Raw genomic sequence first — 16,202 nt, forward strand, 5'->3', positions numbered from 1 at the left:
TGGGCGTTGTGAGGTCCCTGCGGACCAGGCCCCGCTGGCTCTGAAGCTGGCTTTTGCCGTCACGTCGAGAATGCATCTGGTGAATGCTGGCCAGAGGCTGATAGAGAAATGAGAATGCCAATTTGCTCGTGTCCACTAGGAAATGTAAGCACCAAAGCCCCCGATGCTTATCTGGGAACGAACACAGGCCCGCCGCTCAGGGAGCAGCTCAGCAGTAGGAAGGTCGAGGCCCCAGCCTGCCTGCCTCCCGCTTCTTCCCCGGAGCACCAGGCAGCCCGGCCACGCAGGAGGAGGTACCCCTGCAGCCCTCCCGGGGCGCTTGCGTCTGTGCCAGTCCTGCCTCCTCCATCACCCTCCCCCCCACTTTGATGCTTATGTGATTTTTCCAGATAACTCCATGTCCTTAATTAGGTTCCAGTCAAATCTGGTACTTTCTCTTTTTCATTCTCTTTGTTTGTCTCTTCACCTAATGTCAATTCCACAATTTAACTCTTGGAAAACGATCTGACTTCCCTGTCTTTTGGGTGGAGGGGGGCACCATAATCTTGCCCCCACGTGTCTCATACATAAGCTGCAAGTTTAGCTGAAAGCCGGCGCGTTCCTTGTCAGCTACTCCCTGCCGTCTTCCCCGTTTCGCAGGGGCGTTGCACACTGACACAAGAATGCAGGGGGAAGGCTGACACGTGTGCTTCCGTTCAGTTCAGCTGGTCCAGGGCTGACACAAGGAAGCCGAGGGGTGGGCCCCACACCTTCCAGGCTTCCTTTTCCCTGAATCCTAACAACGACAGAGGCAGCTCCCGCGGACAGTTCCCTTCAGAGCGGAGTGTGGGGGTGGGTCGCCCGCCGGAGCAAGGGAGAGCAGGAGGAGGGTCGACAGTCGCCACGGGGGAGCCTTGGTCCTTCCGTCCACTCAGCCTTGAACAGGGTCAGACGTGGAATCCAGAGCAAGGCAATAATGGCACACGATTTGCCCTTTTCCCGTGTGACAGGCCGTGCTCAGCTTGGTCTGGCCTGGCCCTGCAGACCCTCGGAGGGCGGCTCTGTCATTACCCACGTTTGCGGAAGAGGAGGGGGGAGTGGAAGGCAGTGTGGGGTGAGCTGGACTAGAGCCCTGCCGGGGCGGCTGCAGTGGACCTCTTTCAGCCTGGGGTCTGGCAGGTAGCGCCCGTCACCGCCAACGTCCACTGTGCCCTAGGACACCTGCAACCCTGGAGACCAGGCCCACCGTGCGACCACAGAGAGCAGCTGGTTAAAGGGGTGTGGGGGAGACCCTTAGGGATTGCCCTAACGACACATCGTGTCCCGTCCCCCCTTCCCGCTCAAGGAGACAGAGTGGCCGTGCCCCGCCGGGGCTCCCCGAGGCTGGAGGGCATGTCTCATGGACTGGACCCAGCAGCCATGGGTGAAGCCAGCCTGTGACATGGAGAGCAGACGGTCCCCGCCACACCGGCCCTTTAGAGATGGGGGCTACCCATCGAATCTTTGCAACGTTAGTGACAAAATCGCACAAAAGTGGGTCCCAACCACAGGTGAACGGTCCCTACTGAGACCTCAGGAAACGCTGAAAGTCATACATTCAAAGGAAACGAGTCATTTTCACGTGAAACTTCTCAAAACAAGCCAGAAAAACTCAAAAAGCTTCTTTCTCCTTTTGTGACAAGGACAATTTATTAGCGTTTTAGGTCCTCGCAGGCAGCTCTTCCCCCACGCATATGCTGTAGCGAGCGTTCAGACTTCCGTCGTATGATTTGTAACTGTCTTTTTAAATTGGACATCTTATTTTCATTGTCAGATTTTAGACATTTATGAGGCTGCTACTTCCTAAAAAGAAAATGAGTACCTTTTTAATTTTGTCGGGTTTATTGAGGTTAATTTATGTACAAAAGTTACCCTTTTGGAGTGCACAGTGCAGTGAGTTCTGGCAAATGGACAGAGGGACGTGACCCCCGTACACTCAAGATGTCAGACATTTCCTTCACCCCCAAAGTCAGCACCTCTCCCACCTCCGGCCGCCAGCAAACACTGGTCTGATTCTGTCCCTGGAGTCCTGTCATTTCCAGGACGTCATGTAAATGAAAGCCTGCAGCATGTGGCTCTTCTTGTCATGCTTCTTTCACTGAGCGTCATGCTTTTTCGAGCCCTCCTGGTGCTACGAGATCGGTGGTGCCTTCCTTCTTGTTGCTGAATAGTATTCCACTGCACAGATACGTCAAACCTGTGTATCTCCTCACCAGCTGATGGCTGTGCCGATGTCTCTGGTGTGGGAGTATCGTGAATAAAGCTGCTGTGACACTCTGGGCGGGTCTTAGTGTGGACGTTTGTTTCCTTCTCTCCCGGGTGAACACCTCGGTGTGGGGGTTGCTGGTAAGTGTATATCTTACTTTATAACAAACTGCCGAGGTGTTCTCCAAGGCGAGTTGTCCCCTTTTGCATTCCCACCAGCAGTGTACGAGATTCCCAGGGACTCCCGTCCTCACCAACACCCAATAGTGTCGTCATTTTAATTTTAGCCATTACATCCAGCCATCAGTAGATGTGTCGTGGTGTCACATCGAGGTTTTAATTTGCATTTCTCTAATGACTAATGACGGTGAGCATCTTTTTGTGTGCTTATTTGCCATGCATGTATCTTCTCTGGTAAAGTGTCTTTTGCTCATTTTTAAATGAGTGGTTTATCTTATTAGTGAGTTATGAGTTCTCATATATTCTGGATACAAGTCCTTTATCAGATGTGCATCTTGAAAATATTTTTCTCCCTGTCTGGCTTGTCTTTTCATTTCCTCAGCAGCATCTCTTGAAGAGTAGAAGTTTTCAATTTTGATGAAGTCCAATTTATTCATTTTTTTTCTTTCATAGTTCATTCTTTTTATGTCCTCTCTAAGAAATCCTTTGCCTGACTCTGACCTGCCATAAAGATTTTCTCCTATGTTTTCTGCTAAAGTTTTATCATTTCAGCTCTTCCATTTAGGTATACGATCCGTTTCAAGTTAATTTTTGTTATGGTGTGAGGGCCAGGTTCGGTCTTTTTTCAACGTGTCTCTCCAGTTGTCCTGGCAGCACTGTCAAAAGACTGTCCTTTCTCCGTTGAGACACTGTGGCACCTTCGTCAAAGATGAAGCGGGCATACGTGCGTGTGTTGGTGTGTGTCAGCCTGTGGACTCTCTATTCTGTTCCCCTGATCTGTCTGTCTGTTCTCCCGCCAACACCACAGTGCTTGACGACTATAGCTTTACAGACGGTCTTAAAATCAGACAGGGGCAGTCTTCGCTCTCCTTTTACAAAATTATTTTGGCAATTCTAGGTCCTTTAGATTTCCACATAAATTTTAGAATTAGCTTGTCAATTTCTGGGGAAAAAATGCCCACTGGGATCACGACTGGAGTTGCACTGAGTCTCCTGGTCTGTTTGGGGAGAATTGACATCTTAGCGATAACGAATTTTCTGCCGAATGAACATGGTGTATCTCTCCTGGATCTTTTTCTTTGTGTACAGATGTTTATTGCTACACTGATGAAACTAAAAAAGGACCAGAAAACTGGAAAGAGCCTAATCGTGTATCAATGAGGGTGATGAAATTATGACACTTCCTCATTTGGAATACTCTCTGGTCGCTGAAAAGAATTAAGGAGATTTCTATGTGCACTGGTATTGATCATCTCAGACACAGCACGAGAAGAAGAAAGGTGCAGAACAGGATATATAAGCTACCACCTGTAATTTTTTAAGTGGAAAGAAACACTCATGTGCACACAAACATAATGCTTATATACGCGTGGAATATATCTGGGAAGACATTTAAGAGATAGTAGCAGGTTGCTGGGAAGAGCATTGAAGGCCCTGGAGTAGATGTGAGAAAAATGTCAAAGCTATTATTCTAGTTCAAGAAGAAAGTCCTTTCTGAATTTTTGAATATGAATTTATTCGAAGGATAAGATGCTGTAAGGCATGTGTGAAGTACGGCGGGACAGCTCCGAAAACACACCTCTCACACACACACAAGCTCAGATTCCATAATCCAGTATCTGTATTTTTTAATTTTTTTAATTGTTCATAATAGTTTACGTCACTGTGAGATTTCAGTTGTCCATTATTTCTTGTCCATCACCACGTAGGTGCTCCCCTTCACCCCCTGTGCCCACCCCACCCCCCCCCGGTAACCACTCAACTGTTTTCTCTGTCCGTGGGTTTGTTCACATTCCACATATGAGTGAAATCATCTGGTGTTTGTCTTTCTCTATCTGGCTTATTTCACTTAGCATAATTCCCTCCAGGTCCTTCCATGTTGTTGCAAATGGGATGAATTTGTCTTTTTTATGACTGAGTAGTATTCCATTGTGTATATATACCACATCTTCTTTATCCAATCATCAGTTGATGGGCACTTGGGTTGCTTCCACGTCTTGGCTGTTGGAAATAATGCTGAAATGAACATAGGGGTGCATATGATACTGTGGATTGTTGATTTTAAGTTGTTTGGATAAATACCCAGTAGTGGGATGGCTGGATCGTATGGTAGTTCTATTTTTAGTTCTTTGAGGAATCTCCATACTGTTTTCCACAGTGGCTGCACCAGTTTGCATTCCCACCAGCAGTGTATGAGGGCTCCCTTTTCTCCACACCCTCTCCAACATTTGTTGTTTTTGGTCTTGGTGATTATAGCCATTCCGACTGGTGTGAGGTGATATCTTATTGTAGTTGTGATTAGTATTTCCCTAATGGTTAGTGATGTTGAGCATCTTTTCATGTGCCTGTTGGCCATCTGTCTATCAGTATCTGTATTTTTAACTTGACATTAATTATAGGTATTTCCACGGCCAGCACACTGAGGGGTAAACAGTAGAATTTGAAGGGACCCCCATCGAGGGTTTCTCGCAGCCACACCATTACTAGGGCCATGGAGCACCCTTCTCAAATGCTCTGAGCTGCAGTGCTCACATCAAGGAAGCTGGAGTAACAGCATTTCCTTTCCAGCATCATCGTCATGACTGCAGAGGACGGGCGGGTGACAACCCCACAGCACAGAGCCCACTCCAGTTCTTAGCTCCCTTCCCCTTCCTTCTCCTATAATCATAATACTAAAAGACTTTTAGATCTGGGCTTGAAATGGCTGCTAGTTCTATTAATATATTAGAAAATAGTAGTCAAGTTTCGGCTACTATTGTAAGAGTTGTTTTCCTACTTTATTCCTCTCCGTTCAGTGAGCTTCCTCTGAGTGGGGGCCACCGTACGCACTGGTGTTCTTTACTCTCTCGATTTCGGCAGCGAATGCCAGCATCAAGTCAAGTCCATCGATGGTGAGATCGAAGCCTATAAGAAATCCATCGTGAAGGAGGAGGAAAAGAATGAGAAGCTGGCGAGCATCCTGAACCGGGTGGAGACGGAAGCCAGCCTGATGCAGAAACTGACCGCGCAGAGCCTGAGCAAGCAGGAGGCGCTGCAGAGCGAGTTTGGCACCTACCGGCTCACGCTGCAGGCCACGGAGGACGAGATGGGCAAGGCCCACGTGGTACGGCCGCGGCCCCACCCGGCAGCGCCTGCCTGCCAGGCCTCCTTAACAGCGGCCGCCCTCTGAATCTTCCCTTCCAGGAATACGCGGCGGTGATGAGCGAACTGCAGAGCATCCACCAGACCGCCCAGCAGGAGCTGGAGCTGAGGAGTAAGACGGACGCCTCCATCGTGGAGAAGCTGCAGGAGCACACGACCTCCAACAAGATGACCAAGTACTTCTACCAGCTCATCCTGAAGATCCAGAAGGAGAAGACCAACCTGGTATGCCACCTCCTCACACCGCAGCCGCGGGGGACGGGCGCCCTCAGGGACCGTGGGCACGGGGAGGCGGCGCTCAGCGGGAGCAGACCACACACAGCGGAATCAGTGTGAGCAAGGGGGCCTCAGCATGTCTATTCACTTTTCATTTCTTTCTAGTAAAAGCAATGCATTTTTGTTGTAAAAAAACTGAAAAATAGGGGCCGGCCCCGTGGCCGAGTGGTTAGGTTCACATACTCCACTTCGGCTGCCCAGGGTTTCGCCGGTTCGAATCCTGGGTGCAGACATGGCACTGCTCATCAGGCCATTCTGAGGCGGCGTCCCGTGTGCCACAACTGGAAGAACCCACAACTAAAAATACACAACTATGTACTGAGGGGCTTTGGGGAGAAAAAGGAAAAATAAAATCTTTTTTTTTTTTGAGGAAGATTAGCCCTGAGCTAACTACTGCCAATCCTCCTCTTTTTGCTGAGGAAGGCTGGCCCTGAGCTAACATCCGTGCCCATCTTCCTCTACTTTATGTATGGGACGCCTGCCACAGCATGGCTTTTGCCAAGCAGTGCCATGTCTGCATCCGGGATCCAAACCGGCAAACCCCAGGCCGCCGAGAAGCAGAACATGTGCACTTAACTGCTGTGCCACCAGGCCGGCCCCAAAAATAAAATCTTTAAAAAAAAAAACAAAAACCTGAAGCACAGAAAGGAAATAAAGAGGAAAATAAGGCAGCTGTAACTCCACCATCCAGAGATAATCTCTTCTAAATTTTCGGTATATTTCCTTCTGGAAATTTTTCTAAATGCACGTGCTCATACTCACACATGCCAGCAAACATGCGCACGCAGGAACACACTTGCGTATCCACATCCCCATGCACACACCCGAGCAAGCACACTCACATGTGCACACACACTCACACAGACACACTAATATGCACTCACTCACACAGACACACAGACATACTCACACACTCAAACATGCCCACACATGGACGCACACCTTAAACAACATAGGACTCATTTAACGACGCTCTTGGCAGACACGTCAGGCTGCTTCATGGTTTTCAATATTGTGAATAACTCAGGACCAGGCATGCTTGCTCGCGCATCTTTGCCTACATGTGTAAGGATGAATTGCTGCAGCGGAAGCCCTGGGTCGAAGGGTGGGAGCATTTTCAATAGATTCCAGCGCCTCTGCTCGCCGAGGTTTGGCCTGGGGGTCCCGGAGTGTGATTTGACCTTCCCGGCCTGGGACCCCTGCCATGAGCTGTCTCTTGCTCTCCCAGGGGTCTTGCTTTACTCCGCACTGTGATGGGGTCCCTGTGTCCTCAGAAAGCAATTCCGTACTTGAATTGTTTCTTCTTCGCCTCTTCCCTTGGTGGGACCCCCACTGGAGTCCCCTGTGTCAGTGGGTCCCCTCGGAGGATCCCACTGAGGCCACCACACCCTGTGCCAGGCCGAGGGCACAGCCCAGGAGAGGGCTTGTCCCTGGCTCCCCACTTAAGTCTCAGTGGGGGAGCCAAGTCCTGTCCAACCTCGTCAATTTGTGTAACAGCAGCCACATGAACATATTTCAGCCCCACCAGAAGGTTCCACCTGTATGGCTGCAACCCAGGCCCTTCTGAGAGGTAGGAGAGGAGGGGGAGCCGGGGCCTCTCCGGCCTTAGGTCAAGAGTGTGAGTCCTGCTCCCGTGTCATCTGGGCCTCTGCCTTCACTCTCTTGCCTGGTACAAGACACCTCGAAGGTGTCAGAGGATTAAATCTAACCGTTTATTAAAATTTGAGCAATTTTTATTAAAATTCAAGCAAAAATTCGTGCCTGGGGAGGGCCAGAGGCCGTGCGCCCCAGATGTCAGCCATCACCATTGTTGTCATGGTGGATACTGGTCAGGAGGGGGCCCAGCTGAGCCAAAAGTGGTGGGTCGCCCACCAGCAGGGCTCACCTCTCCTCCCAGGGGTCAGAGCCGCTGTTTACCTGGCTGGCGGCCTGAGGCCTCACCCCTCCCAGACACCTGGGAGGAGGGCAGCTGACTCCTGGACTGGCTGTGCCAAGGAAGTGGGGAGACAGGGCTGGAACCAAGACTGTGCACTGCTGGGTCTCCTTGGGCCGTCCTGGCTAACGCCCGCAGAGGCCTGCTGGTCCTTCTTCTGGGAAGTGAGGGCAAGATCACCTACTGGGAGCAAAAGTAGGGGCCCCGGGGTGCACTGGAGAAGCTGAGGAGCACAGTGGGTGTGGAGTAACCTGCCCACCGAGGCGGGTCCCCAGGGCCCCAGCTGCCGGTGGGTGTGGCACATGTACTACCACCGATGTCCAGAGGAGGGCAGTAGAGAGTCTCGGGCCAACATTCCTGCGTTACAATTGCCCCCGGACCAGCAAGTGAGCTCTTGAAAGGGGCTCTTTTTCTGAGCTCCTCAAAAACCTCACGGGCCAGTGGGCCAGTGGGCCAGCGGCAGGCAGGGCGGGGCATATCTGGGACAAGGAGCAGAGGCTGTGGATGGACGGATTCATCCAGAGCAGGGTCCAGATGGAGTGTGGGTACAGTCGATGGTGGGGTCTAGACCATTAATTCAGGGGCAGTGCTGACATCCTGGGAAGGGGCCAGGGTGCTCTCAACAAGGAGAACCAACAGCCCAGGACCAGAGCCTGGAGAGGCCGGGTGTTCTGGCTGGTCTGGCTGGTGGCTGAAAGGGGCCTAGGATCTGAAGCCCCCACAGGGCTGGGCGAGTGCTGGGCAAAGAGGAAGGTGGGAGCCCATGTGAAGACCCCGGCGATCCCAGACAATCTTGGCAAAGAAAGAGGGGTGGGGCATGGCCTGAGCGCAGAGGGGCTAGAGGGCCCAAGAACCTTATCACGGGGAGCTGGGTGGCTTGAGATGCTGGAAGCTTCTGCTCCAGGTGGGCAGGGTCTGGCTTTAAAACTTAGGAATGTTGAGTGTCCTGGAAAGTCACTCATGGTGGCCAGTCAGAGAGTGCATGTGACACAGACCCAGCCCAGTCATGGGCGGAGGAGCCGAGATGACCCTGGGGGCCTGGGAGCCACGGGCCGTGAGAGGGCTGAGGTTTTGCATGGGCCGCAGGGGGCGAAGGGCTGGCTGGTGCGGTCCGAGCAGAGCCACAGAGACCAGGGTAAAGGACCTGGTTCCCAGAGTGAGCCTTAGCGGCTGGCACTGCCACTGCCTCCCTTCCTGATTTTCACAAATGTCCTTATGATAAACCCTCTGTCGCAGGAGGGCATCCCAGCGAATCTGTCTTCTGAGAGCAGCAGAGGAGGCTGGGTGGGCTGGTCAGACGTTCAGGGCAGCCGGCGGCCCCGAGGCGCCCTCGGCTGCTCCACCCCCAGAGCCCAAGGTTGGCGAGACCCAGGGCTCACAGCATACAATGGGATCTTTTCTTTCCAGGACTGTGTCCAGTTTTCAGTAGAGTGTAAGGACATCTGTCCCATGAATGAAAATTAGAAGTCATTGTTAAGTGTTTGCCACGGCATTACTTAGACTAGGGATTTTGGTAACAGACTGCAAGCTCAAAGAGGGCGGGAATCTTGGTTTCTTCACCAAACAGAGCAACTGCCTGCAGCAGCCACCAGGCGTTCAATTGACGGTTGTCGAGCGGCTGAGGGAATGCCTAACGGCAACCATGACTTGCTTCCTTGTTTCAAATACGACAGAGTACTGCACGGCCAGCAAAAAAGATGCAACATAAGAGCAGAAGACAAGATTTGTCAAATTAGAAGGCAGCTTACAAATCTATGTGTAAAGTGTGATCCTGCTTTTGTGTTTTGGGGGAAGCCGGGGGTTTGTGTGAAGACTGGAGGGGAGGACGGATTCCACATGGTGGTGGCTAGCCATGTGGCAGAATTGTGGGTGATTAAGATGTTCTCTTCTTTCCTCGCCTGTATTTTCACATTTCCCCACAAGGTATGTTACTGTTTGTTTAAGAAGAAGAAACAATAATGTTATCTTCCTTTTTTGTGAGAAGTCACCATTAGGGTTCCAGCAAGTAGGTCCTTTGCCAGGTCCTTGAGGAGGAGAGAAAGCCAGCCCACTCCTGCTCGTGCTTTGGAACTTCTCCAGGCATTCGAGGACCTGGCAGGCCAGCCGGCTCACATGGAGCCCCTGGAAAAGAAATGTTCAGACACATTTCCTTTTGCGAATTCAGGTGACACATCTTTCCAAAATTGACGGTGACATCGCCAAGACCACCCTGGACATCACGAACACCAGCTGCAGGCTGGACATGCATCAGAAGACGCTGGCCGAGCTGGACCAGGAAGTGAAAAAAGTCAACGTCCTCATCACCAACAGCGAGAAAGAGATCTCCAGGCGCACGATCCTGATCGAGAGGAAGCAAGGCCTCATCAACTTCTTCAACAAGCAGTTGGAGCAGATGGTTTCCGAGATGGGGGTAAGCCCCAGGGCCGGGGAGGCACCTCTGGCTGATATGTGCGCCTGGCCATTTCAGGAACTGCTTCCATGTAGACATGAGCTTCTGCCCCCAGTGAAGTGGCGAGTGTGTGGGAAGCTGTGTGTCAGGGGTCAGCAAACCTTCTTCTGTCGAGGGCCAGTTAATAAATGTGACAGGTGTTGTGGGCCAGATGGTCGCTGTTGCCACCAGCTCACCCCTGCCATCGTGAGAAAGGAGCCATAGGCCGTACATAACAGATGGGCGTGTCCATGTCCAATAAAACCTTATTTATGGCCACTAAAATTTGAATTCCATATTCACCTGGCACGAGATATTCTTCTTTTGAGTTTTTGTATGGGCCTTGGACCATACAAAGACAGGTGGTGGGCAGGATTCGACCCTCTGAGGCAAGCGGTCTGACGAGTCCTGTAGGTTATCCAGGCAGCTCTAACCTAAGGACCCCCCCGGGCTTCAAGTCCCGGAGTGGGACAGGTGGCTGGGGGTGTGCTCTCTGGTAGACCCCAAAATCCAGAGGGCCCTGTGAAAGCCCCAACCCAAATGGATTCTAAGGGAGTGAAGACCCTGACCCTGACGGTGTGCTGTTAAAAGACAACTTTCAAAGCCCCTTTGGGGTACGGGGTCCCTGCCGACCCTTATATGGCTGTGGCCTGTTGGGGCCACGCCAGCAGGGGCAAGAGGAGGGGGCCTCAGAGTCCCCTGTGACCTGTATTTCCCACAGCGGGTCCAGGGCACGTGGCCAGGGCCCTCAGAGAGGGAACCCAATGATGAGGCCCTACCCTCTGAATACTGCCCCGCCTCCACCACCCAGGACAGATGCACGAGCTCAGGGTCCCAGCCCTCGGCAGCCCACCCAGAAAGCAGACCTTTGAAACAAGGAGGCTCATTTTGCTTTTCAGGGGGAAGAGATGGGGCCCCTGGAGCTTGAAATCAAAAGGCTGACCAAGCTGATCGAGGAATACAACGCCCGCGTGACGCAGGCCCAGGTGACCTGGCTGCGCCTGCAGCAGGAGATGGTGAAGGCCACGCAGGAGTGCGAGGAGCAGCTGGGCTCCCTGGCCATGTTCAAGAAGGAGCTCCACATCCTGGAGCAGAAGAAGCTGCGAATAGAGAGTAAGAGCTGCCCTGCGCTCGGCGGCCGAGGCGACTCCGCGGCTGGGCGGGGGCCCACCTCCCAGGGCGGGGTGCCCACGGTGGAGCCCACCGCCTTACGTTCACAAAGCTTCACAGCAGACCACAACGGGGCTCACATCCCATTGCGTAAAGATGAGCCGGTGCCCTGACTGGCCACCCAGTTTGCAGTCATGGCGGAAGTTGTTGAGAAAATTTACTGAACTTGTTAAGTTCACAGACTTCAGGCCTCCCAGAGAGAGGAAAGTTGGAAAACGGTCCCCGGGCTCCCCCAGCCCCTGTCTTGCCCAGACTGGGTCTGGGTCCCAAGGGTCTCCAACGTGCCAAGGTGTCCAGAGAGGGAGCGGACACCCTTCCCAGGCCACCATCCACCCACATGGCCACTCGCTGAGGCATCCTGGTCCCACTTGGTCCCACCTGGTCTCTGACCAGGGATCCATCAGGTCAGCCCCGCCACGTGGCGCCACGGGAAATGCTGCTCGGTGGTCTGGGCCCACTCCTCCTGGACACATCATATACCATTTCTTCCCAGCGCTCTTGCCACCTTCTTGCTCTGCCCCTGGGGCACCCAAACTCGCCTGTTGGAGTTTAGGGTCTGTTTTCCACCCCTGGCTCCTGAGCTCGGCCTGGACAGGGCCGGGGGGCAGGGCTCGCCTTCCTGGAGTCTCAGTGTCTGAGTGTGGACAACGTCCCCAAAGTGCAAGGAGCCTGAGTGTCCGCAGGGGAGGGGAGCTTGCCCTCCATCATCACACACACACACATGCCCCCCCATTGGTCATCCATGCCAGGGTCCTTTCAGTTCCTCAAAGGGTCCGGCTTTGGAAACGAAGTGGCCAGGAAGAAACCGCTTCCGTCTCCTCTGGCCCAGCAGGGACGGGACTGGGGTGGGGGCACCCCGAGGAACAGCGGGCAGGAGGGGTGCTGTGAGGAGAGACCCCGCCCCCTGCTCTGGGAATGCGGCTGCCGGGCTGGCCAGGGCTCCACCCTCCCCGGGCTGCTCCCTCGGCATCCTCGCTCTCTGCCGCAGACAAGATCGATCAGGAGAAGAAGGAGCAGAAGGAGACTAAGCGCCACATGAAGGACCTGGACAACGACCTGAAGAAGCTCAACGTGCTGATGAGCAAGAACCGCACCTGCTCCGAGGAGCTGCAGCAGGACAACCTGGTGACCGAGAATGAGTTCGTGCGCTCGCTGAAGGTCGGCTCCCCTCGGCCCGAGCCGGGGCACACGGTCTCTGGCCCTTTGGCCCGAGGGCTGACGGAGGGGGGCACGTATGTGGGCACACGTGTCCTCCAGCGTGCACCCCACAGCCGCCCTCGTCCCTCCTGATGCAGGCCTCTGAGAGAGAGACCATCGAGATGCAGGAGAAGCTGGACCAGCTCAAAGAGGAGAAGGCGGCCATCCTGAACAACCTGGTGGAGGCAGAGTGAGTGCCCATGTTGGGTGCACTGATTCTTTTTTCTTTTTTTTTTTGGTGAGGAAGATTTTCCCTGAGCTAACATCTGTGCCAATTGTCCTCTATTTTATGTGGGATGGCGCCACAGTGTGGCTTGACGAGCAGTGCTAGGTCCACACCCGGGATCTGAATCTGTGAACCCCAGGCTGCCAAAGCAGAGCGTGCAAACTTAACCACTACGCTGCCACCAGGCCAGCCCCAGGTGCACTGATTCTAAATGCCACTGCCCTGTGGAGCCCGTGGGCATCCACCGTCCATTTAAAACCGCCTGGGGAGCGGTTCTGGAACCCACGCTGGAGGATCCCAGAGAACAGCTGGCCGTCACTGCAGGGCTCTGGTCTCTCGCCCCCAGGGGCAGCCCTCCCACCAAACCAGTTATCACTGGAAATCGAGAGGCTTTCTTTGGGATAAACTTTTTGAAAATTATATTATTTTTATGGTGCCTGATTGTAAGAGTAATCCATCCCCAACTGTCAGCATTTTAAGCTATAAGTGTGTGCGCAGTTGAAAGGGAAAGTCACACATAATTCCAGCTCTCTTCCTTTACCAGAAAACCACTGTGTATGTATACTTCTTTTTCTGCTGCTGCTTTTTCTAAACACAAATGGGGCTGTTTGACGTGCTTCCCCTTGAGGCATTTATACTTCCGTGGCTGTCTTTCTCTGTCCGTGCACGTGATCCCCACCTCCACTGAGGGTGCGTCGTGAGCGATGCCATGTGCTCTGGAAGGGCTGAGCGCCAGAGGCATCAGCCATTCTTGGAGTTTGATGGAACCTACACATAAACCCTGGGGCCGATGCTTCTGCAGGGCGTCTTAGCCCGTCTGGGCTGCTGCAGCAGAACACCACAGACCCGGCACTTATAAACAACAGAAATTTACTGCTCCCAGTTCTGGAGGCCAGAAGTCCAAGGTCAGGGTGCCAGCATGACCGGCCGAGGGCCCTCTTCTGGCTTGCAGATTTCTCCTTGTGTCCTCACAGGGTGAAAGGGGCAAGGGGGCTCTGTCGGGTCCCCTTTATGAGGGTGCTAATCCCATCATGGGGCTCTACCCTCATGACCTAGTCACCTCCCAAAACCCCACCTCCTAATTCCATCACGTTGGGCATCGGGATTCCAACATGTCACTGTGGGGGGGACACAAGCATTCAGAGCACAGCAGGGAGCAGGTGACTGTGCCAGCATTTTAGCAGCTTCTAAGCTGTTACCCTCTTCAGGCTTTTTGCTGCTGCTTCTGTCAACGTCTATCACTTACATTCACTTTTCTCAGCTCCTCCTAAAGTTACACATGCTGCTGTCTCTCTCTGTCCATCTTTCTCTCTCTGTCTGTCTTTCTCGCTCTTCCTCTCTTTGTGCCAGAGGTTTGTCTATTTCAAGAGTTGGCAAACCTTTTCTGTAAAGAGCCAGATGGTAAATACTTTTGGCTTTTCGAGCCCTGTGGTCCCTGTTGAAGCCCCTCAGCTCTGCCGTCATAGCTCTAAGCAGCCATGGACCACACAAAACAAATGGATGCGGCTGTGTTCCGATAAAACTTTCTTGGTAGACACTGGAATTTGAATTTTACATTCTTTTTTTCCATACTCAGTCTTTGAAATCTGCTGTGTATTTTACACTTACGGCCATTCAGACTCACCCACGTTCAAGTGGTCCGTAGCCACATGTGGCCGGGGCGCCATACCTGAGCAGGAGAGGCCAGTGCTGGCAGCTGGTCTGGGCTGTGACTGTGTCTGTGGGCACAGATCCCTCCCACCACCCTCGGCCCCCTCAGTCCCTGGCAAACCAGATGCCGGCCCTGCCCCTGCCCAGGATGCCAGTGGGCCTTCCCCAGAAGTGGGGGGTGTCTATGGGGTCCAGCCTGTGAGCCCCACCTGACCCCAACCCCGCATCCCCCAGCACTGTATTTGGGGAGCACAGCTTCTGGGGTGTGGAGAGGAGAGGGAGGAGAGAGGGAGGTACCAGCAGGACCGCACATTCACCCTCCACCCCAGGCTGTGCCATCCCCACGGAAACCCCCTGAGGCTCCAGGCCCACTCCGGTCTCCAGGATGGGACAGCCCCGTTTGCCCTGGGTTGGGCAGGCCAGCAGAACTTAAAAGAGAGGATGTCAGGCCTGGGGGATTTGTTGACCTCCTAGTCCCAGAATGGGGCAGTGTCTTCCTATTTCACAGTCAAGCCCTTCGCTCCGTGCCTGGGCATTCACGTACAGCCCCAGCCACAGGAGCGTGACGCTTCAGACAGGAGGGCCGAGGGTCTCCTGCAGTCCATCACACCTGGTCACAGTGTTGACCCTCCTGCTCGGAGCCCACCCCCAAGTATGGAACACGGCGCTCAGTTTCCGCTCAGCCCTGAGTGTCAATCACTGCACTGTGGGTTCTCCATTTTGAGTGAGTCCTTCGCGCATGAGCTCACCGAAGCATCAGAAAGAAATCTCCTTAATTTCTCCAGCTCTTACACTTGGTCTCCTTCCTTTAAAGACACCAGATCATGCTTTGGGAGAAAAAAATCCAACTGGCAAAAGAGATGCGTGCCTCAGTGGATTCCGAGACCGGCCAGACAGAGATCCGGGCCATGAAGGCAGAGATCCACAGGATGAAGGTGGGTGGGAGCGGGTGGGGGGCAGGGGGGCTGGGGACCCGGGAAGGGACCTGCTCCCACACAGCGCACAAGCGAAATGCACTGTTCCCTTGGGTCCTCTTACATCAGGGTCTGTCCAGCTTTTGTCCTCACTGCACTGAAATAATTGTAGGCCACACGGCTCTATGCACGGTATTTCATGAACCACCATTTTATCCTTACTCCGTGCAGTCAGTGCACTCCGATATTTTTAAACGCTGGTTGTGACCTCTGAATTTCACCACCTGTTTATGAAATGTATCCCACTATTGTACCAAAAAAAAGTCTCGCTCAACAAATAGCTTCAAAGAATGCACCCATCTTTTCCCTCGGAGCCGTGTGTTTCTCTCCACTGTCATCTTTAGCTGGATTTCATTACCTTAAAAAAGGCCGGTAATTAAATCACAGGCCGTCATTGAGTCAAAGGTTCAGGGCCGTAAGGATACAAATCAGAGCAGTTAATAAAAATAAATGTGACATCACTTTGACAATGCCGTTTTTAATCATAGCCCCTCTGGCTGTTGAGTTTGGAGGAATTATGATCAAATGCATATGCTACTGATAAGTTTTAAAAACGCTCCACTTAACTGGCTTTTCAAACCACAGAAGCCACCATGTTGCTGTGGCCGGTCAGGACCCCGCCGCGGAGCGTCCCCGCGCGCACCGGCTGCCTTCTCCCGCCCCTCCAGTTGGTGGCGATTTTTCTCTTAACAAAAATAGGATCTTCACATATAACTCAGCAACTTATTTTTTAAAAAAAATGATGTGGACATTAAGGCATTCTTTACCAGTTACAGAGTGTACCGTGGATACATGGTAATTTAT

At 52.9% G+C, this 16,202-nt stretch overlaps 1 protein-coding gene across 3 annotated transcripts in view; it reads left to right on the forward strand.

The window, feature by feature from the left end:
• Window positions 1–16,202, forward strand: part of CCDC40 (coiled-coil domain containing 40) — a 47,063-nt gene that overhangs the window by 23,095 nt on the left and 7,766 nt on the right. For all 3 annotated transcript variants that reach the window (XM_046677541.1, XM_046677543.1, XM_046677544.1), the window contains 7 exons: window positions 5,263–5,506; window positions 5,587–5,769; window positions 9,918–10,163; window positions 11,081–11,294; window positions 12,340–12,509; window positions 12,647–12,738; window positions 15,239–15,359. In XM_046677541.1, coding sequence (XP_046533497.1) covers window positions 5,263–5,506; window positions 5,587–5,769; window positions 9,918–10,163; window positions 11,081–11,294; window positions 12,340–12,509; window positions 12,647–12,738; window positions 15,239–15,359 — 1,270 coding nt within the window. The remainder of the gene's footprint in view (window positions 1–5,262; window positions 5,507–5,586; window positions 5,770–9,917; window positions 10,164–11,080; window positions 11,295–12,339; window positions 12,510–12,646; window positions 12,739–15,238; window positions 15,360–16,202) is intronic.

The sequence above is a fragment of the Equus quagga genome, chromosome 11, assembly GCF_021613505.1.
Source record: "Equus quagga isolate Etosha38 chromosome 11, UCLA_HA_Equagga_1.0, whole genome shotgun sequence".
NCBI classification, from domain to species: domain Eukaryota; kingdom Metazoa; phylum Chordata; class Mammalia; order Perissodactyla; family Equidae; genus Equus; species Equus quagga.